The following is a 22,269-nucleotide window of genomic DNA, read 5'->3' as shown; positions in this document are numbered from 1 at the left end:
GAGTCAGTATTTCCTTTTCAGGCTACCTCTGCCTCTCATTTTCTTTGGCTTCCAAATGCCTCAGTTTCTCTGCTGATTCTCCTTCAACCTCCAAATGTTCAAGTCTCTCTGCTAATTCCAATTCCAAATGTTTGGACTCCAGTTCAAGTCTGTTTATCTCCAGTCAGATTTTTAAGTCCTCTAAGGAAAAGTTGAACTGTCCTGTTTCTGACAGTTCTACATCCCAGTGCCGGTCTGGTTGTCTTCCTGGTTGCTGGTCTGTGATACAGCTGTGATTAAGGCTGCAATCATTTCCACTTTAGTCAGGTTGGCATGCACCAGTCCTTTGGCTTGGTACATCTCAGCCAACTGGTTCCTTGCCAGCTTGCCATAATCCTCTGCTTACATCCTTGCCTGCTCTCCCTAACTAACTAAGCTAACAAAAAGTAAATAAATAAATCTATTGTGATAGGAAACTCTACCATGTGACTGCTGAGAGTACACCTTTCTTTAGTGACAACTGCTTACAGGTTACAAGAGCTCAATATCCACACCACTGCTCACCAGTATGTGAGTATGTGATTGTCCCACCATTGCCAACCAATATGTGATGCCCACCACTGCTACCAATTTATGATGACCACCAATATGTATCATCCCCATTCTGGGCCAATAATCAAGGAGCCTGAATCCTCACCACTGACACTGGAGAGAGATGTGTCCTTGGAATACAAATGGCTACACTCAGTATCTCCAGATGCAGCTCTCTGCACCAAGTGCAATTTCCCTTAAGAGCACACACAGAACACACTCAGCCTGGGATCTGGATGTCTCTTTATCTGTCTCCCTCCAGGTCCCCAATAAGACTCCTCACTGGTACATCTGTAGGGTTAGGTCCTCATCCTAGTGTCCAAGCCAAGTCCTCCAACACCCACTCTGTAAACCCAGTGCTTCGTGTCCCTGCCCCAAGTACCTGACACACACACACACACACACACACACACACACACACACACACACACACACACACACACACACACACACACACACTGAGAGATTTGATTTGCACACGCACGCGCACACAAACACACACACACACACACACACACACACACACACACACCTGGGAAAGGCTGGCACAGGTTTACTAGCTATGCCCCCTTCTGCTCAGACTATACCGTAGTTATCACCACCAATCAGCTACTCTAAGACCCTTAACAAAGGGTGTCTAATTATACTGTGTAATATTAATACTAATACAAATGATAGTAGTTCACCAAGGTGGCTAGGAACTTCTGTGGTGGCCCACACAGTGTCATCAAATAAATATAAGTGCTCTTAAAGGTTAAGTACTTTCTACAAGGACCAGCCACAATAAAATATTAAATATATTTAATAATATTGAATACATATTTACAGTAAACCATAGAGTTCGAATCACAGAAAATATTAAGTACCAATGATGGACAAACTCACACAAATAAAGAAAACCACTGTTTGAACTAAGCTTCATTATATTCCTGACTGACCTAAAAGAGCTATAGACACTAGTTAAGTTACTTACTACCATAAGGCAAGATGCTGTGGGTGAGGCACCTTCTATCTGGCTTCTCAAACAGAATACGCAAAACTCTGAGATTTCTCTTTTTAATATCTAAAATATAATTTCCAAGAGAGATGGCAGAATGACCTCAACTGGTCACTTGACTCTAGGTTCTCACAGTATTCCTGTTTGAAGCTGAGACAAAAATTTAGCACAAATGGTCACAATACACATCCAGATGTTTATGGCAGTGCCTGGGACCTCCTCTCTTTTCACTGAGCTAATAGATAAAGGCTCTTTTCCAGACCCAGCATCTCTGGTCCTATTCACCACTGTGGAGTACCGTTTAATGGTTTAACAGCTCATTTACATTTCTCTTATTTTTCTTAAAGTTAACTTTTGCTGTCCCAATGCCCTCTATTAAAACATATACATTTAATTCAGTTGCAATAATGCATGTGCATTTCTTTTCATTTCAGCAGGGTGCACTGTTGATACATTTTAACACAAGCAAACCTCATAATACATTTGTAACACAAGCATCTTGCATAAATCAGCTTGATATTCAAAGGACATATCATTCTTTACAAAACTCCAGCTGGCTATGCTGGCACTTGCCCATATCATCACAGCCTCCGCCCCACCCCGCCCCCATTTCTTAAATGTACTAACTCCTCCATTGAACAAGAACTGAGAAATGAGAAAACATTACACATACTGAATCAGTGCTGACCCTCAAACACAAACGTCCGGAGATGGGGGTTCAATAACAGGGTGGGCATTAACAATGTACAAATACTATGGTAAATTAATTTGTCTTGTAATTCCTACTATCCTAAGATCCTAAACCACATCAGCAGTGAGCCTCTGTAACCTTCTACACTTTTCTATGAATTGTGAAAATATATATTTCAAGCAAATTTGTCAGTAATTTATGATTGAACATATTTAACCTTTACCTGTAGTATTATTCCTGACCTGCTTAGGATTTTATCATTTACTCCTCTGACATCATACTTGTGTTGCAGAAATTTTGGGGGATTCTAGCTGTGTCTGTTTCCTAAATGTTGTAAAGTGGGGTGCCATTTTGAGGAGAAACAATGGAGAAGTGGTAGTAAGATTAACATTTGAAAAATGGTGAGGGAGTCATTCCTGGGAACTCAAATATGATTTGTTTCTTGATCGCTTTAAGCTACTGAATTTAAATGTCTTTGGTTTACTCCCTTCCAGCTGTGCATACAATTGCTCATCTGTTTAACCTGGAGAGGTTCAATGACAGTCGTCAGGGAAAGGCAAGCAATCTCAGCTCTATACTTTCTGCTCTGGGCGATAAACCAGAAGAAAGCTGGGTTAACCCCATTCGCTCAAATGACACGGTAAGGGCAAATGTTTGATAAAATGAAAACTGTAGGCTTTTTAAACCTTTTTCTTTTTGTTAAAAATTATCAAGATTGAATTTCTTCCATCTGCTTATTACTGAAATGGAACGTTGCTCCATTATGCTGTATTCTTATAAGGTCATATTTAAGTCTGTATAAGTGGCAGTTTCCAAAAGAACTAAAATATGCACAAAATTATTTCTGCGCATATACTTTATCCAGAGTTTATTATGTCCATTGTCAGGGCTGGTGTTAGCATTTTGGGGCCCCCAGTAAGTATCAGGTTTGGTATCACCCTGTCAATACACCCCTCCTAAGCAACATTTTAGATCATGCTGTAGAGAAAATATGCCAGCTCATGCTGCAGAGAAACACAGACTAAACTGTACTTACAATGCTCTTACAGTTTCATAGGCCTGTTTACCACACTATGTTTGTTAGCTCCTCACTGCATATTCCTTCATCACCTCTGCACATATCCTATAGTGCTCTCCCCTGTTTTCCCCCAGACCAGGGCTTCCCACACCATGCACATAACTTCTTTCTTCCTTCTCTCACATTTGCCCTACTCTTCAGCATTTTCAACTTTTAGCTTTCTGTATGGTCTGAAGTGCATAATATATATATATATATATATATATATATATATTACCATTACCATTACTGGTTCTGGTAGCTGCAGAAAGGATACAGCAGGCACTCTCAAGTGTCAGTGAGTTTATTCCAGTATTAAAACTGAATGTTTACTGACATCATTTACTTGGCACACCATTGTTTTCTGTATTTATCTGAAATGCTAATTACCTTTTTGGTTTCCCTCCAGTCTCTCTCTTTCTTTCTCTTACTCTCAGTCTGTCTTTCTACACACACACACACACACACACACACACACACACACACACACACACACACACACACACATGCACACTCAAGCGTGTGCGAATGCACACACACACACATGCACATACAAGCTTTTACTGGAAAAGCTCACTCAGACTCTGCCATAGAGTACTGTCAGGGAAGGGTTAATTTGTTTTTCTTGTATAGCTTTCTTGTAATTTATATTGCTTCATTGCCTTCTTCTGTTTTGTATATTGTGATGTATTTTCATTACACTGTGTTTTAACTGTATTCTGCTTTCAATTGCATATTTCAACTAGGAAATGGGCCAGAGATGTCTGTTGTGATTCACACAGAAATTAGAACAGGTCAATTAAGGTTAATTAACTATAAAATGAGGGAGGGACTAGGAACTAAACCTCGTATTTAAGGAGTAAAATAAAACATTTCAAGGGATTATTGGAAAAGTTCACTCAGACTCTGCAATAGATTGCTGTGAAAGAAAGATTAGCTTGCTTTCCTTATATAGCTTTCTTGTAATTTGTATTGCTTCATTGTCTTCTTCTGTTTTGTATATTGTGGTGTATTTTCATTACACTGTGTTTTACTTGTATTCTACTTTCAATTGCATATTTAAACTAGGAAAGAGACTAGAGCTGTGTCACTTGTGAGTCACACAGAAATTATTTTCCCACTTTCTCACCTTGTTGCTGTTGTATTTTTAAACTCAAATGTCTCTCTCTAGTTGCCTGCCCCTTATGTTAATTTGGCCACATATTTATTTCCTTCTCCTCTTTCATTGGCTATTGTCAGAAAGCACAAAATTATCCTCCTGTGAAGTCATTCCCCTTCAGTTATTTAAATGTAATGGCCATCCCACTGTATTCCTCAGAGCCAGAATACTAAGTGCCCACCTGCATCCAATCTGTCTTGCCCTTTTAAAATTAGCAGCTCTTCCCTTTGATTGCTAAAGCTTGAGTTGCTCCCTCTTTCATATCTAACTGCTTATTGCACATTGCAGCTCTTGGGATATAACCCATTTTTTCCATCTTACCTTTAAAATCTGAAAACTCTGGTTCAAGACTACCAATTATTGAAGAGCACACATTCTGTCTCTCAGTAGTCATCTTGTGAATACTGTTTCTGTTTTGCTGCTGGTGAGGGAAGAAGCATAGGGACATTATTTTCCGCAGACTGCTGATCACCAGAAATCCTGATAACTGCTTCATATGTGCCAGTTTGGAATTTATGCTTATATTTTGTTCCTGGTTTGACAAGGAGCAGAGGGCATTGATTTCTGACTCTCTCTCTCTCTCTCTCTCTCTGATTGGGCAGTGAGCGTCTGTGAGTAACCTTTCTGATTGGTCTGGTTGCTATTCAAGACATCTACCAGGAAAAGGCTACAATAAGACTACAAACCCCTACATCATCTGGGACACAACTATTGATCACCAAAAAGCCTCTGGCCTGCTTCTTATATTTGGATTGGTCCTACTGTTTTACTTCTTGTGAGAGAAGAAGCAAAAGGGTATCCCAGTAGCATGAAGTTGTGCTGAGACCTACACTAGTAGAAGCCAGATAGCCAATTAGGTGAATCCCCACTATACATCATTCTTGACAAAGCTAATTCTTTCTTTTCATTAAGTAATGCTTGATTAGCTGCTGCCTAACCTAACTTCAGAATATCTCCCTAAATACTTCATCTATAAATCATCAGGGTCTACTTTAGTAGTTTCCCCTCAAGTGTTTGGCATTGCCCTGTATAGACACAGGCATGCTGAGTTGACATTTTTCCTGTAAAAGCACCCTTGAAATTTCACCAGTACTTAGTTGTACCAGGGCAACCAGTTTGCAGTGACAAGCGTTGCCCCCGGGGTAGCAAACCAGATACTCATGACATTATTTCATATTCTGAACGCAACCATCTAATCAATAAAAAGAGAGCCCATTGCCATGGATATGACCTTTCCCACTATCTCCATTACCAGCTTGGTGGATATGGGCATCCTTAGGCAATGTAGAAGTTGCCTCATGTTTATTGCCAACCAGCTAATTTTCAAACAAACTGAAAAGGTATGGGAGAGATGTAGTTACACAAAGTCACTTGAGGCAAACTTCTCACATAAAAACACTCAGTGTCAATCAGGTCATCAGTACTACACATGCTGCACCCATTACATACAGTACAAAGCAGAGACATCGATCTGCATATGCTGAGGCACTTAAATGTAACCTTCCTAAACCCCAAAGACTGCCTAGATGAAGTACACATAAAAAAATGCCCTCAGCAGCCCCAAATGCACTTTTTTCAAAATAACATACACACCAACACGTACAGCCACATTTCATGAAGCCTCTACTTCTAAGACAATAAGGCAAGCCACCACACAATCCAACATTCCGGTCACTGGAGACTCCATTGTGAGACATACTGACATCCCTTTCACCTGGCTGAGTAAGGAGAAAGTGATGGTCAGTTGCTTATCAGGGGCCAGGATCCGCCACATTATGCATGCACCCAGGTCACTGGACCACAAATACCAGTATGACTCAGTCTTAGTCCCATGTGTGTGTAAATGATCTGAAACATGCCTTCCTAAATTATATGAAGAGAGACATCATGGGGCTCTCAGAATGTGTGTCCCAGGCTGATATGAGCCTAGCATTGAGCAGCATTTTACCTTCTCAAGGATGATGTCACAATATGAACAGAAGATGACTGACTTTAATAATTGGCTTTGTTTCTGGTGTCATTCTAAGGGGGTGCAATATGTGTCAGCAAGGAAAGATATGGTCAAGATTTCACACTGCATTTCCAGGTATAGTCTGCTCCTCTGCACTCTAGGCTTTTGAATATTAGATAAAACATTGTCCTCCCACCATAGTGTCAAACTGAAAGTACTTCTGACATAGCAAATCAAAACCAAGAAATTCGAAAAGTGTTAACCCCCAGTGCTATTAGTCTAAACAAGAAACTCCTCTGCCCTACAAGCTCTCCACACCCTAGGAAATGCTGATGTCACTGAGATATGGTTTAAAGCTAAGGAGAGCACACCGGCAGTGCAAGGTTATAATGCCCTCCACACATTTAGACCAGCTACTACACAGATGGGAACTAAAGGTGGAGGTGTCTTGATTTACATAAAAAATAAATACACCTCAAGGCTGGTTGTACAGGGCAATGCACTTGAGCTTCTCTATGTTCAAATCACCACAGGCAAAATCCTATACCACTTTCTTGCAAGCTGTAGGTCCCCCTTTATGACCCAGGAAACCCATGACATGCATTTAAGCTTACTAGAAACACTCACCATCCAACTCAATACCATATTCATGGACGACTATAATTACCCCACTATTAACTGGGAATCATATACAGCACCTAACGTGCAGGCAAAGGGATTCCTGGATTTTGTAAATACAAACTCCCTGGCCCAGAATGTCAATATGCTGAACATGGATGCAAGCATACTGGATCTGGTCCTTACTAATAAGGGAAAGTACTGCACAACCTCTAATGTAATCCTCTCTGGTAAGATCAGACCACAAAATGGTCTCTTTTGAAGTAAAAATAAAATCTGGAACCCAGCTAACTCTGGAATGTTCAGAAACTACTCTAAGGCTAACTTCCTACCATTAAGTGATAACCTGGCAAAATTTCAAGTTCCTATAAACCCTGAGAACATTGTTGCCTACACTGAACTGTTCACAGACACCCTCTAGAAGTGTGTTAATAGCTGCATAGATGCAGCTATAACCACCAGGAATAAGTACAGAACTAACACAAAAAACAAGCAACCCTAGTGGAATCATAACACCAACAGGCTCTATAACAGAAAGAAGAAAATCATGGCAAAAATTAAGAGGTGTACCCCCATTAAAATAAAAGCACTTCCATCAAATTAAACAAACAACTCGTAAGACAAATAGTCTACCAAAGCTAAAGTTGTAGTAAATTTGACCTCCCAGGCCAAGGACAGCCAGTAGGGATTCTTTAGCTATGTCCACAGCCTCAAAAGCAATACATCAATTTTTCCCTTGGAACTAGACAAACTTTCAACTTAAGCACTCAAGCCATTCATTTCTCAGCCCGGCACTTGCTCAAAACTCATAGCAAGCACTTATAAACCCTAGCACTAGACCCCCCTATACTGTACAGAAAGACAAGGTTCTCTATTAGACCTTACCAGCCAATCAGTAAAACAGTTCAATGAACTATTCCAGGCATGTCCAAAGTGCAGTTTCAGGTATACTCTCCAGTCCAACTGGTGAATCTGGGCATTTTGTGCCAATGTTACAACTGCCTCATGTACACAGACAACCCTCTCCTCCTACCACCAAACATTAATACATGCGAGTGATGCAATTATACAGCCAAACTGGAGGCTAAGCTCTCTCACCTCAAGACTGGATCAGACAGTCAAGAGGAAAAGGAAAATACTTGCATCACACCACCAGTCTCACATAGACCCATTAAACCAGCACCGGCAAAAAACACACATAAATACATGAAAACATACTCGGAGGCTCTAAATAAAAATCTGCAAAACCAACACTGACCTCCAAAGCAAACATCCAAGCAACCTCCACCCCCAACACAAACCATGAAACACATACTTCACAAAACCAGTGTGCCATGCAATCACAGCCCTTAAGGCAAAATAACATACCCAAAATACTAGTAATAGGTGACTCTATAGTCAGGCACACTGACATCCCACTCACTAGGCTAAATAAGGAGAAGGTTACTGTTAGTTGCCTGTTGGGTGCCAGGATCTGCCACATAACACAAGCACTCAGGTCACTCCAGAACAAGTACAAATACGACTCTGTCGTTGTTCATGTTGGTGTGAATGACCTGAGCTGTAGTTCCCTGGACTACATCAAAAGAGACATGGAAGAGCTCTCTGATCATGTAGCTCAGGCCAGTATGACCCTGACCATGAGTAGCATCCTGCCCTCACCAAGAATGATACCACAGTATAAAGAAAAAATTATCAATTTCAACAATTGGCTAAGTTTCTGGTGTCATCAAAGGGGATCCAGTGTCCTGGGATGACATGCTCGACAAGCCACTCTGCTTTGCTACAAATTGCTTGCACCTGTCACCCTTAGGCTTTCAAATACTGGCCAATGCTCTTGCCACCCCCATAGTGCATTTTTTAGGCAAGGCTCAAAAGACAAATCCACTGCTGTAAATAGCACAAGTAACAAAAAACTGAGGGTAATGCTACTCAATGCCAGAAGTCGAAACCTCAAAATGCACGCACTCGAGGCACTCCTCAGTATGGAGAAAATCGATATATGTGCAGTAACAGAAACCTGGTTTAAGGGTCCGGAGAGCACCCCAGCACTACTAGGCTACAACTCATACCATACATTTCGGCCACAGAACCCGGACCAAAATACAAAAGGCAGGGGTGTATCCATATTCATCAAGGATACCCACAACTCCAGGTTAGTGGCACAACACGATGCTTCAGAGATCATCCACGTGCAACTAACAATGGGCAAAACTGCAATTCAAATTGTAGCTTGCTACAGATCACCCACCATGTCCCAGGAACCCCATTCCGCATTTCTGGAAACACTGGGAAACATAAAGGTCCTATCAAACACCCTAATTTTGGGTGATTTCAATTACTCACACATTAACTGGAAGACTACTCAAATGCTAACTCCTTTGCCCAACATTTCCTAGAATTTATAAACTCAAATGCCCTGGATCAACTGGTCAACACTCCCACCAGAGGTGATAACATATTGGACCAGGTCATCACAAACATGGGAGACCAGTGTGCCATACCGGAGGTGAACCCCTTGCTGGTTAGATCTGACCATAAACAAATTACTTTGGATATCCACATTCTGCCCCCACCCCCAGACAAGGAAACCACCATGAAAAACTTTTCAAAAGCAAACTTCACGTTACTTATGACCGAGGTAGAAAGTTTCAAAGCCCCCATGCGAAAGGATAATGCTGTCCAAGCTGCAAAATCTTTTACTAATGCATTCTACGGCACCTAAAAGAATGCATGGATCATGTTATTCCAAGCAAAACCAAGACTCACTCCTCCAAGAAAAGGAAACTAGTCTGGTGGACCCCTGCCATAAACAAGCTATACCATAGAAGGAGGAAACTAGTACAGAAAAGAGTAAAATCCCAGGAAGGGAAGACATCCCTGATCAGTATCAGCAAGAAACTACGACTCTCATAAAATCATCCAAGAAGAGCTTCAAAAGAAAAATTGCCAAGGATTCCAAAGATAACCACAAGGCATTCTTTAGCTATGTCAAGAATCTAAGTGGCAATGCTCAGATCTGCTCGGAGTTAGTGCAGAATGGCACAAAATACACTGAACCAACCGATATCGTCAACATCCTGGCAGACAGGTTCAGTGCAAACTTCACCCCCTTCTCACCCCCAAAAGGGCCCATAACCATACCAGAGGAATGTAGAGCCCCTGAAATCACAGACACTCAGTTTAAAACAGCCCTCTCCAAAGCCAAAACACAGCATCAGTGCAACCGGAAGGTGTACCAGGCTGCGTCCTACATGAACTCAAAGATGAACTAACCCCTAACCTAAACACACTGTTCAAACTCAGCCTCTCTCCACAGGCTACATACCCATAGAGTGGCGCACAGCACCGGTTATTCGGCTCCACAAAGGTGGAGCCACAACAGACCTGGAAACTATCACCCTATAAGCCTGACTAGCTTGGTCTGCAAGGCTATAGAGCGCATCACCATGGAACTCATTAACAGAGACAGCGGGAACCTCCAAACACTGAACCCTACCCAGTTTGGCTTTGTTAATGGCATATCATGCCTCTTAAACCTGGTGAACTGCTTTGAGACAGTTACCAAGGCTATAGATGAGGGGAAAGGTGGTACACACAGCCTGCCTAGACCTCGCAAAGGCCTTCGACACCATTCCCCATTCTGGTATTATAGACAAGCTCAGCAGCCTGAACATAAACCCCTATGTCACAAGATGGGTTGCCAACTGGCTCACTGACATAACCCACATGGTGAGAGTTGCGAGAGCTAGGTCAGACTCTAAACTGGTTACAAGTGGCATTCCCCAGGGCTCAGTCCTGGGACCCCTCCTGTTCAGTATATACTTCTCAGAGGTACTGGCAAGCACAGGAGGACTATGGCTGACCAAATTCACAGACGACTGCAAACTAGGGGCTATAATTGATTCTCCGGCTGACACAGACATCCTCCAAAAGGGGCTCACTGAGACAGATACCTGGTGTCAAAATCATGGCCTCAAGCTAAATGCCAAAAAGTGTATAGTCTTCCCCTTTGGAAAAAACAAAGTACCTGCAAACTACCACATAGGTGGTAGTCCCCTAAATACAGAAGACGTAATAAGGGATTTGGGGACCCAAGTAGATAGTAATTTCTCATTTGATAATTACATTGCCAAAGTGGTTAAAAAATCCTTCTGTGTGGTCCACCTAATCACAAAAGGGTTTGCATCCAGATCAAAAGAGGTCATTGTGCCCCTCTACTCATCAGACCCATCATAGAGTACAACGTCCTATTTCGGATGTACCTTACAAGACACCTGCAACAGCTGGAAAGACCACAGAAGTACCTCACCAAGAGGATCACTGGCCTAAAGCAGATGCTCTATGTAGCTGTACTCGGTTACATACCACCTACTCAGATGTGATCTCTGCCTGACATACAAGGCCATGTCCAACTCAGAATTGATGGACATGCTCCACGTAAAGAAAACCATATCCCCTCAAGCCACATGCTTTAAGGATCTAAACCTCACCACAGCAATAAATAGGACATGCTGGAAGGATAGATTCCTGTCCCAGAGACTTCCCATGCTTTGGAACAAGATTTCAATCTACATTAGGCAGAGGTCCTCGCTAACACTCTTCAAGAGAAACCTTGACGAGTGAATGGGAAAAATACAGTTTACCCTGGGGATCACTTCAGTGGCTCTGCTGGACAGAGGCACAGGGAACTAATCTTAGGGGTTGGTGAAAGCCAACACATCCTGGCTAGGCTTATAAATGCTTTTGGGCAGATAGCCTAGTGTACCTACCTATGAACCTATGAACAATTGTATGCAGAGCTCATTGTTAATGGGCCATTTATATTGAGCCAGAAGATATAGCAAACCTACTGGTAGACAAATTAATTTCTAACTTTACCCTTTTCTCCCACCCAACCTCCCTTCAGGAAATGCCAGCAGCTATAACTCCCCCTTATTTCACTAGGGAACTGGCCCTCAGCACTCCCTCTAAGGCCAAGAACACTGTATCAGTTGTCACAGACAATGTCCCAGGATGCCTTCTAAATAGCATGAAACATGATCCTGCAGGCCCTCTGAAATTGTCATTTAACCATAGCCTCCAAACAGGCTTCATGCCTCAAAAAATGGAGAACAGCAGCAGTCACCCATCTGCATAAAGGTGGGCCATCTACAAACCCTGGAAACTACAGACCCGAAAGTCTCACTAGTCTCATATGCAAAGCCATGGAAAGAATTATCATGGAAATGATCAATAATTACATAGGAAACCTCCAGACACTGGACCCAACCCAGTTTGGTTTCGTCAAGGGCAGGTCATACCTACTAAACTTGGCGGACTTTTTTGAGAAGGTCACCCAAGCAATGGATGAAGGTGAAATGGTTCATACTACCTACCCTGACCTGGCCAAGGCATTTGACACAATAACCCCATGCAGGCATTGTTAATAGATTTCAGAGGTTAGGTATAAACCCTAATGTCACCCATAGATAACCATCTAGCTCACAAACAAGACCCAGGAAGTTGGAATTGGGGAGTCCATCTCTACAAAGAGGCCAGCCACAAGCAGCGTCCCTAAGGGATCAGTTCTGGGAACACTCCTTTTTGGCATTAACTTCTCTGAAGTCAAGGCCAATGTTAAGGACCTCTGGCAGTCCAAATCTGCTGATGATTGCAAATTAGGAGCAGTCATACAATCCCCTTTTGACAATAATATTCTCCAGGAAGGGCTGACACAGACAGACAACTTGTGTCAGAGCCATGGACTAAAAGTAAATCAAAAGAAATGCATAATAGTATCCTTTGGGAAGTCATCCACCCCAGTAACTGTCATATTGACAACACACCCCTAAGAGCCAATCCAGTAGTCATGGACTTGGGGACACACATAAACAGTAATCTAGCCTATGGCCATCGTGTGTCTACAGTAGTCAGGAAATCATTCTATGTTGTGCAACTTACTAGCAAATATATGATATCTAGGTCCAAGGAGGTTATTGTTCCACTACATTCCACATTCATCAGACCTATCATTGAGTACAATGACCCCATTTGTATGTACTTAACCAGGCACATCCAACAATTGGAATGTCCACAGAGGTTCCTCATGTAAAGAATACAGGGCATAAGTAACATATCCTGTATTCCATCTCCTACAGGTTGTTGAGGGGAGGTCTATGCCTGACAGCCAAGGCATGTCGAACCCCACCCTGAAGAACCTCTTGCATATCCATCAAACAAACAGCACCAGAATTATTTCACATTCTAAAGACTTAAACCTTTACTGTGATATAAATAGGACCTGTTGGAAACACAGGTATGTATCCCTAAGACTGCCTTCTCCCCTGGAACAGGCTCCCCATCCATGTGAAACAGAGTTCCTCCTTAACCCAATTCAAGTGCATCTTTTGCAATTGGATGGAGAATGGAAAATTCATCCATGCTTTTTCACCTATGTCTCTAATGGAGAGACAGCCTGTAAAAGGTTCATCTCCCAAGCCCCTGCTTGTAAATGTTTCATCTCCCAAGCCCTTGCTTACACTTACCAAAGGTAACAGAACTTGTCAGAGATTTGGGAGGCATGGCTATACTTAAAAAGGCCCTAGTGGTTGTTAGCCTAGTGCACACCTATTAACCTATGAACAAGAAAAACAGACTTACGCATACATGCTTACTATCACTTCCACTTTTGCTCAAGATAAGAGTAAACATATATGCAAATGTTAATGCAACTCAATTTAAAAAGTTATGTTTCATCAGTGACCTTACCAGACTTTGTCCTTTTTTTTTTTTTTTTACTTAAAAGTTGACTTCATAACTTCTTGCCCAATATTAATCCGCATGTTATTTTGACTGCTTAAATGCAGCTTTGCTAATTCCCATTTTCACAGAAATGATGCTGCCTAAAAATGAGGTGCTGCAATTTGGTGACTCTACACTGCCTAAGCTCAAAACAGTCATATTTACAAGCCATCTCCCAAAACTGTTGGGTCCCAGATAGCTCTGACTTACGAAATGACATCCATTGTAGCAACATATCTTAAAACAGATTAGTGTAATGCATTCAGTGAGTTGTTATTCTGTCAATGCCTTCTTCCTTAAATTGCATTTTTTCTTGTCTAGTAACATAATCAGTATTGCAATAATTATTCTAATATATGCCTTTCATGTTAAATAAAAATACATGTTTATACTTTACCAAGTGAATCCATTTGACTTGCTTTCCTCTTTTATTAGGAGGTATAATTTCCTAGCATAAGCAGCACTAGTATATTTTATTAATGTTTTTTTTTTTTTTTTTTTTTTTTTTTTTTGTGGGAAGTTATCATTACACTCCCAAAGACACAGGCCTGAGAAAAATCATAGGCACATGCATTTAAACAAAGAAACAAAGACAGTAAACTGAGTAGATGTGATTAATAAAGGCACCTTTTCTTAGTCACTGAGCAACATTTTTTGAGACATGCTTGGCATGGTGCAGGTTACTTTGTTGTTTTTTTCTGTATGGTTTTATAGTGAGGAGAATCATTCTACTACAAACAGAAAATGTTACGATTCGCAAACACTACTTTGAGGGTATGGATTTGATGTCATTATCAAATATCAAGTTACTGCTCTCCCTGTGTAACTTGTAACGTATAAATTGTTTCGAATTACAGACTAGTGGCCATGATTTGTTCGTTTAGGAAAGATAGTAGAGGATCACGTAAAGAATTAATTGCATGCAAAGTTATTTAAACAAAGGACTACAGATACATCTCAACATGGATCTGAAGGACATGTATCAGATGTTATTAAGCTCCTTTAGATTTCTGAACTTCAAACTACTTAAGTGTAGGCTAGCGCATGACTTTGTACATCTTAGTTTTGCAGACATGAGCAGAACTGTTCTTGTTGTAATAACATGCAGGCCTGCTTAAAATATCTTGTTTAATATTAAACTGGATTCCCATTACACAGTCAGTCATACAAGGGTCTGCACAGAGTCCTGAATTAATTTTTTATGTTATCAATATAAATATTTAGGGTGGTATTCATAGTCATTATGCAAAGCTAACGTTAGGCTCCTAAAAACAGAGGTGGCTAACTTCACAGCACCCATGCAAATTGAGATCAGTTGCATGACCGCCGAATTATATACCAATGCACTGTACGAACACATGCACAAATGCATGGATCTCGCCATACCCAATAGAACCAAGATACTCTCCTCCAAAAAAGAAAGCCAATCTGGTGGTGCACTGCCATAAACAAACTCTACAACAGAAGGAGGAAACTGATGCGGAATAAGGTGAAGTCCCAAGACTGGAAAAACTCCCTTATCAGTCTCAACAAAAAGTTGAGATCCTGCAGCAAACCCTCTAAAGCTTGCTATGAAAACAGAATTTCAGCAGATAGTAAAGACAATAACAAGGCCTTCTATGGTTATGTAAAGAATGTCCACGCCAATACCCAGATTTGCTCTGTGTACTGCACAATGGTACCTCCTATACCGAGCCAACAGATATTGCCAATATACTGGCTGACAGATTCAGTGCCAACTTTACCTCTCTTCCCCCCATGGGACCAGTCACAATAACAGTAGATTGCCAGACACCAAGTGTTACTGCTACACAGGTTAAACAGCACTGTCCGAGGCCAAGAATACAGCTTTTATTGGACCCGACAATATCCCTGGTTGTGTTCTACATGAACTACAGAGTGAACTTGCACCTAATCTGTGTGCCCTGTTCAATCACAGCCTCACCTCAGGCTTTGTCCCTACTGAATAGCGCACTGCTACAGTCATCCCTCTCCACAAAGGAGGAGTGACTGCAGAACCTGGGAACTTTCACCCCATTAGCCTAACGAGTCTGATATGCAAAGCTATGAAACACATCATCATGGACTTAATAAACAAGGCTATAGGGAATCTCCAAACTCTGGATTCCACACAGTTTGGTTTTGTGAAGAGTAGATCATGCCTGCTAAATTTGGTCAACTTCTTTGAGTTAGTCACCAGAGCTGTGGATGAAGGCAAGGTGGTTCATCTAACCTACCTGGATCTGGCCAAGGCCTCTGATACCATTCCCTACGCAGGAATCATAGAAAAACTCACTAAGCTAGGCATCAACCCCTATATCACTAGGTGGGTTGCAAATTGGCTCACAGGTAGAACCCACAGTGTGAAAATTGCTGACTCCAAGTCAGACTGTCGACCAGTCCCTTGTGGAGTCCCACAGCATTTAGTCCTGGGTCCTCTCCCGTGTGGTATCTACTTCTCTGAAGTCCAGGCCAACAAGAAGGGACTCTGGCTGACAAAGTTCACAGCCGATTGCATGCTGGGAGCTATTATTAACTCCCTGAGTAATGCTGACATCCTACAGAAAGGTCTCACTGAGACAAATGCCTGGTGTCAGAACCATGGCCTTAAACTCAATGCCAAAAAATGTGCCGTCATCCCCTTTGGGAAAAATCCATTTCCTATGAATTACCACATCCATGGTAGTCCACTGAACACAGAAGAAGTTATAAGAGATCTGGGAACACAGGTTAACAGCAACTTCTCTTTTGACCACTACATTGCCACTGTGGTCAGAAAGTCCTTCTATGTGGCACATCTCATTACTAAGGATTTTGCATCCAAGAAGAAAGAGGTCATTGTCTCCCTCTACTCTTCCCTCATTAGGCCAATCATTGAGTACAATGCCCCATTTGGCATGTACCTTACTAAACACCTGCAACAACTGGAGAGGCTGCAAGTAGCTCACAAAGAGGATCCAAGGCCTTAAACATTTGTCATATTTGGACAGACTAAAAAAACTCCAACTATTCTCTGTCTCATATCGCTAACTTAGAGGCAATCTCTACTTGACTTACAAAGCCACGTCTGACCCAGCTCTATTAGAAATGCTACATCTAAAGAAATCCCAATCCCTGTGCACCACATGCTGCAGAGACCTCAACCTCATTACGACAATCAACAGAACATGCTGGAGGGACAGGTTCATAACCCAGAGACTGCCCATGCTATGGAATAGACTTCCCATACATGTCAAACAGAGCACCTCACTGGCCCTCTTCAAGAGAAATCTTGATGAGTGGATGGGAAATAGAAAACTCCCCCCAGGGATCACTCCAGTGGCTTTACTCAACAGAGGCACTGGAAACTATGGTCGGGTGGCACGATGCCAGGGTAATTCTATGGGCTAGGCTTGTAAAGGCTCCAGGGCCATTAGCCTAGTACACACCTATGAACCTAAACATGTAATGGCTATCAGCACTGTGCATGTATTTCCACAGCAAAGTCACAAATCAAATAGGCCTATGCTGACATACAATGGGCAAGAATAAACTTAAGTAAATGAAGTTGTGATGAGATGCAAATGAGAAATGATGGAAAACAGCATATGCTACCGAGTCTTTCTCCAATCTGTTTGTGATTTCTAGTCAGAATTTCCAGGTTTCTGTGCCTTCTGCAGATTCATTATAAAAGACAGCATCGAGCCTTTTCTATCTACTTTGCGATCTGCAGTGTTACTCTCATTTGTATCTAGCTGTGAGCTGCTTGTCTTGGCCAAGCCAAAGTAGCCTGCATCCAATGGCATTCACTTGCCAAGAAGGTGGAGATATGGTCAGAGAATAATTCACTAGAATTTTGATAATTAAGAGAAACCCGGTAGGTTTAAAATGGACAGGGATATTGTAAGGGTCTTAGTGAGTACGTATGCCCCCACACACACACAGGAGCGCTGGGGGATGCGTGGACTTCCTATCCCTATTGATACAAAGGCATGTATAGCCATTGCTATATTTGTCATGGATCCCATCCAGAGACAGACTGTGGACACTCTGGGTATCTCACAGGCTTCTGCCTTGAGGAAACTTCTGCAGTTTCTGGATGTTCTATTGATGCATGTGGATTAGTACATCTATTTCCTGATGTCACCTCAGGATCAAGCCAGGGTTGTGTGTGCCTTTTATGGAGTGGCACATTTCCCTGAGGTACTCGGTGTGATAGATTGTACTCATATTACAATTAGGACCCCGTCTGGTCCACTGGGGGAGTGGTATTCCGCGATGCATGGGGGTGTATCACCAGCACGTCTGCCCAGTATCCCAGCAGTGCACATCATTCCCATATCTGATACAGTACGTCACTATACCACCTTTTCTTGCATGGTAGGATGTCCAGTGGTCATCTTTTTGAATTTTTTTATTTATGTAGTTATTCATGGGAAAATGCGTTACTGAGCACTGTTATTTTCTGCTGGATCATGGCCACAGTGAGAAATTCAAGTGGAGTTGCTGAGACCTATCCCAGACCTGAATTGTGACTGAGAGTGCGTTCAGAATGTTCAAGTCCAGATTCATATGCCTGGATGAGTCTGGGGTGCTCTTCAGTATGACCCAGCTACTGCATACAGGGTTTTTACTGTATGTTGCATTCAGCATAACATAGTAATGCGCTGGTGTGGTGATGAAGTGACCTATACTGTCACTGTGGCTCCCAGTTCCACTCCAAATATGAGTACTGATGACCAGCCAGTAGCAGTAGTAAGAGATCCTATGAGGTAGGTTCATGCAAGGCATATGGCTGTGCAGGTAAAACTAGTCATATGGACTAGATGCAAAGTTTTATTGGAAAGTCTACATCTAGTCCAGAATTATGGATCAGGGCATTCAAGTTAATCAAGTCAAGTCAAAGCAAACTTTATTGTCATTTACAACTACACAAGTGTAGCTAAACAAAATTGTGTGTTTCAGCTCAATTCTTGAGATAACAAAGGAAAGTGAAACAACACATACAAGTAGAGGAATAAACATAGCTAAACAATATACTACTACTCCCAATACATGCAAGAAAGAGCAGAGACATATACCAACACTCACATACGAAAAGAATACCCTTCCCTGATTTAAATTAACTACCCTATTTAAAGTAAAACAAAACACACTACAGATTGAAATCCCTATGTTATTTGTCTAATATTGCACTTGAGTGAGTTAAATAATACTGACTATGGATATAGTAAATAAATATTTCACTTATTTGGAATATATGCAAGTATATATTGCACAAATAAATAAAAATAACTTATTATGTGTCCAGACCCCTGGGACTAGTGCCCGAGTTCAGAAGTCTAATCACTGTAGGGTAGAAAATGTTACTGAATCTTGTAGTCCTGCAGTGGATGCTGTGATATCTCCTGCCTGATGTCAGATGCTTAAACAGTCCATACGCAGGATACATGTTGTCCTGTATTATTTTGGTGGCCTTTTGGATGCTTCTTGCAGAATAAAGATGTTGTATCGATGGAAGACTGGAACCTGCTACTTTTTCTGCAATTCTCACCACTCTGTAGTGCCTTTCTTTCTGTAGCTGTGCAGCTTCCACACCACACTGTGAAGTTGCAGGTGAGGATGCTCTCCATTGCACCTCTATAGAAGGTGGAGAGAATGTGAGGAGGAAGCTTAGCTTTTTTTCAGCCTTCTTAAAAAGTGGAGGCATTGGTGCACTTTCTTGACCAGTTGGCTAATGTTTCCGGACCACAAGAGTTCCTCTGATATGTGTACACCCAGAAATGTTGTACTCTTAACCTTCTCCATGCTCTCACCAAAAATCCTGAGCACTGGCTGGTTTGTTCTACTTTTTCTGAAGTCGATGATAATCTCTTTGGTCTTGCTTACATTCAGGTAAAGGTTGTTCCCCTAATACCAGCTGATCAGAGATGCCACCTCATCTCTATACACCTTTTCATCCTCATTTGTAATGAGCCCCATGACTGTGGTGTCATCAGCAAACTTGATGATACAGTTGGATTTGTGCTTAGCATAGCAGTCGTAGGTCGGGATGGTGAATAACAGTGGGCTGAGAACACATCCCTGTGGAACCCTGGTGTTAATCATGATACACTTTGATGTGTTCTTACCTGAACATGCCCTCTGCGAGCTCTCAGTCAGAAAGCCAGGTCCCAGTTACAGAGATGTTTACTGATTGCTAAATGTGCCAGTTTTTCTATCAGCTGCATTGGAACCACCATATTAAATGCAGAGCTGAAGTCTATGAACAGCATCATCACATAGTTGTCTTTGCCCTCTAAATGCTCAAGGGAGATGTGTAGTGCTACTGATATGGCATCAACCGCGGATTGGTTAGCTCTGTATGCAAACTGCAGAGGGTCAAAATCAGGAGACAGGCATGATGAAAGATGCTTTTTGATCAGCCACTCAAAACACTTCAGAACAGTGGATATTAGAGCAACTGGTCTGTATTCGTTTGAGCTGGAGGGAGTGGTTTTCTTAGGTAGTGGGATGATGTTAGTTTCCTTGTAGCACGAGGGTACTTTTGCAATGGCAAGGGAGGAGTTAAATATTTCCTTGAGCACTGTGCATAATTGATCAGCAAAGACTTTTCACACCTTGCCCAGTATGTTGTCTGGGTCAGAAGCCTTCCTGAGGTTCACTCTCCTTAGCTGTCTTCTTACCTCCTATGTGCTGAGGCTGAGTACTGCATCCTTCTCATGTTTCCTTTCTCATAAAAAACATTGAAGCATGCAGTGATATCTGTGGGCTGTGCTGTGTGGTGCATGGTGTTTTGTCACTGGTCATTAGACAGTTCCACTTATCATTAAATATTTTTTTGTTTCAGAAAAGGTACTCATATTATTGTGTGCAAAAGTCATTCCTGAATGCTCACTGACTCCTGTTCAGAGATGTTGTAAGCTATTTTATAAGGAATAATCACATTTTTAACAGTTTTACACAATAAATGATTCTGAGGTTGTGTATCAAAGTATAAATGGACTGAATGCCCTGTGATGGTATTTTTAAGAAAAATTGTTATTTCAGTATGTAACACACATTCATTCCTTGCATTTGAATAAAAATGTACCACATTGTTTTTATATTACACAATGTTTTCTCAGTTTTAATTATTACATATTTCATTTTACTTCATGTTTTCTGTTAAGTATTGCATATCAGAATATTTCATTTTGTCATACTCAATAATTTGTGGCCTCAAAGACAAAAACATAATTATTTATGCAGTGGGGAGGGTAAAGAGGCATCAGTGTCAGTTTACATGGTAGGATACTCATTTAATCTTTTTTTAATTAGTGTTTCTGTGAATATATGTGCATTACTACTTTTAACTTGTAGATAATTGCCAGCTGTAACAATGGTAATGCACAGAGCATTACTGGTGTTAATCGCTGCAATCTTATGTTGTGACATATAGGTTTCTTTCCACATTTCTATGATGTTTAAGCAATGCCATTAAAGAAATGAAATGTATGCAGTTGAAAAGTATCTAAAGAGTGGGTTACAGAGTACACTTTTTTACTTTATTTAATAACATATTTCCCTTCCAGTTAAACAATGATATCTGTGTGTTAAATTCAAAATGTTATTAAGAGAAATGTCGCACTTGAATCACTGTAAGTCAAGATCAAATGTGCCATACGTATCTCTTAAAGATAGGATAGGTGATTGTACAAGTGATTTTTGAAGAGAAGTTATCATGAGAGCTGGATGTTGAGTTGGTCTCATGTCATGACCTACCTCATGCAGGTGATCCTGCAGACAGTGATCTGACAGTGCTGTGGGACTAGGACTCACATGAGAGGTTCTGCTAAGTGTAGATGAATGCTGACATGGCCTGCAAGAAATTCATTGTGCTTGGTTCCACTTTAATAATTATAGTACTTTCTTGAGACTCAGTTGTAGTGCCATGCAGTCTGCCCCCACATGTTTAGACAGTACCCCATCCTCTTTCTCTTCAAAAACTGGCTCCTTTTTTGAGTTTAGTAAGTCCTCATTAGTGTAGACTGGAGGTGAACATGATAGTTGGTGTGACATCATACTGAGTATCAATGTGATCATGGTATTATCCCTACTCTTTACCATTTCCATCTAGTGTTGGAAATCCTCACATGCACCCTAGGAAATTCTGACCATTTCTAGCTAACTATCAGTTCCAGTGCTCTGAGCCCTAACAATATCACTGCACATTTACTGCTGGGCAGCAAATGCTTTACATATTTTTGGGGTTGCTGTGGAGCATTCCTGCCTCTAGCACCCCTTGGAATAGTGGTTAAGATGTTCATCTCACAGAGACAAGGTACAGGGTTTGCTTCTCACCTTTGAAGAAAATTGGCTAAGCTTAAAATTGTCCGCAAGGGCAGTTAGCCTAGTACTTACCCATGAACCTATAAAAACATTGTAAAGGTATCACTCTGGACACTGTTACCTCTGAATTTCT

General features: G+C 41.4%; 1 protein-coding gene across 1 annotated transcript in view; it reads left to right on the top strand.

The window, feature by feature from the left end:
• The window catches only part of LOC122790046 (NADPH oxidase 1-like), a 351,263-nt gene that overhangs the window by 141,369 nt on the left and 187,625 nt on the right, over positions 1-22,269 (top strand). Inside the window, exon 5 of the mRNA XM_044057612.1 lies at positions 2,753-2,898. Coding sequence (XP_043913547.1) covers positions 2,753-2,898 — 146 coding nt within the window. The remainder of the gene's footprint in view (positions 1-2,752; positions 2,899-22,269) is intronic.

This window comes from Protopterus annectens, chromosome 15.part0 (genome assembly GCF_019279795.1).
Source record: "Protopterus annectens isolate FY-2018-M chromosome 15.part0, PAN1.0, whole genome shotgun sequence".
Lineage (NCBI taxonomy): Eukaryota > Metazoa > Chordata > Ceratodontiformes > Protopteridae > Protopterus > Protopterus annectens.
This window is presented reverse-complemented; position numbering and strand designations above follow the sequence as displayed.